The sequence below is a fragment of the Myotis brandtii genome, unplaced genomic scaffold (genome assembly GCF_000412655.1).
Source record: "Myotis brandtii unplaced genomic scaffold, ASM41265v1 scaffold32, whole genome shotgun sequence".
Classification (NCBI taxonomy): Eukaryota; Metazoa; Chordata; class Mammalia; order Chiroptera; family Vespertilionidae; genus Myotis; species Myotis brandtii.
The window spans coordinates 14,367,078-14,368,045 of NW_005362269.1; the positions used below are offsets into that span (position 1 = coordinate 14,367,078).

A 968-nucleotide genomic window follows, 5' to 3' on the forward strand; every position below is an offset into this window, starting at 1 on the left:
GAAGGGGATGAGGGTCGTGACGGTGGAGCCGCACCGGCACGAGGGCGTCTTCATCTACCGCGGCATGGAGGACGCGCTGGTCACGCTGAATATGGTGCCCGGCCAGTCGGTGTACGGCGAGCGGCGGGTCACGGTGAACGAGGGCGGCGCGAAGGTGGAGTACCGCACCTGGAACCCCTTCCGCTCCAAGCTGGCCGCGGCCATCCTGGGCGGGGTCGACCAGATCCACATCAAGCCCAAGTGCAAGGTGCTGTACCTGGGCGCCGCCTCGGGCACCACGGTCTCCCACGTCTCCGACATCATCGGCCCCGACGGCTTGGTCTACGCGGTCGAGTTCTCGCACCGCGCCGGCCGCGACCTGGTCAACGTCGCCAAGAGCCGCACCAACATCATCCCGGTCCTGGAAGATGCCCGGCACCCGCTCAAGTACCGCATGCTCGTGGGGATGGTGGATGTGATCTTCGCCGACGTGGCGCAGCCCGACCAGTCCCGCATCCTGGCTCTGAACGCCCACACCTTCCTGCGCAACGGGGGCCACTTTCTCATCTCCATCAAAGCCAACTGCATCGACTCCACCGCGTCGGCCGAGGCGGTGTTCGCCTCGGAGGTGAGGAAGCTGCAGCAGGAGAATTTGAAGCCCCAGGAGCAGCTGACCCTGGAGCCCTATGAGCGAGACCACGCCGTGGTGGTCGGCGTCTACCGGCCCCTCCGGTCCAGTTCCAAGAGCCGCAGCAGCAAGTAGGGCCCCGCCGGGACTGTCCCTGAGAGGTCTCCCCCAGACCTTGCCGCCTTCAGTGTTACCATGTCTGTGTTTTCTTTGTGTGCTGTTTTGCTCTCCTTCGCTTAACTATTAAATGGCATAAAGAAACGGTATCCACTTGTATCCGTGAGCCGGACTGGGTTTTGCTGCAGAAACAATCCCTACAATAGCTGGGGATGGGGCCCATCACGCCAATCAATCAGGGCAG

At 63.2% G+C, this 968-nt stretch overlaps 1 protein-coding gene across 1 annotated transcript; it reads left to right on the forward strand.

Moving 5' to 3' along the window:
- Positions 1-6: 6 nt before the first annotated feature.
- LOC102263725 (rRNA/tRNA 2'-O-methyltransferase fibrillarin-like protein 1) lies at positions 7-873 on the forward strand. The gene has a single exon (XM_005870590.2). It carries the CDS (start codon positions 8-10, stop codon positions 740-742), a length of 735 nt encoding a protein of 244 aa, XP_005870652.1. The 5' UTR covers position 7; the 3' UTR covers positions 743-873.
- The last annotated feature ends 95 nt before the right edge of the window (positions 874-968 follow it).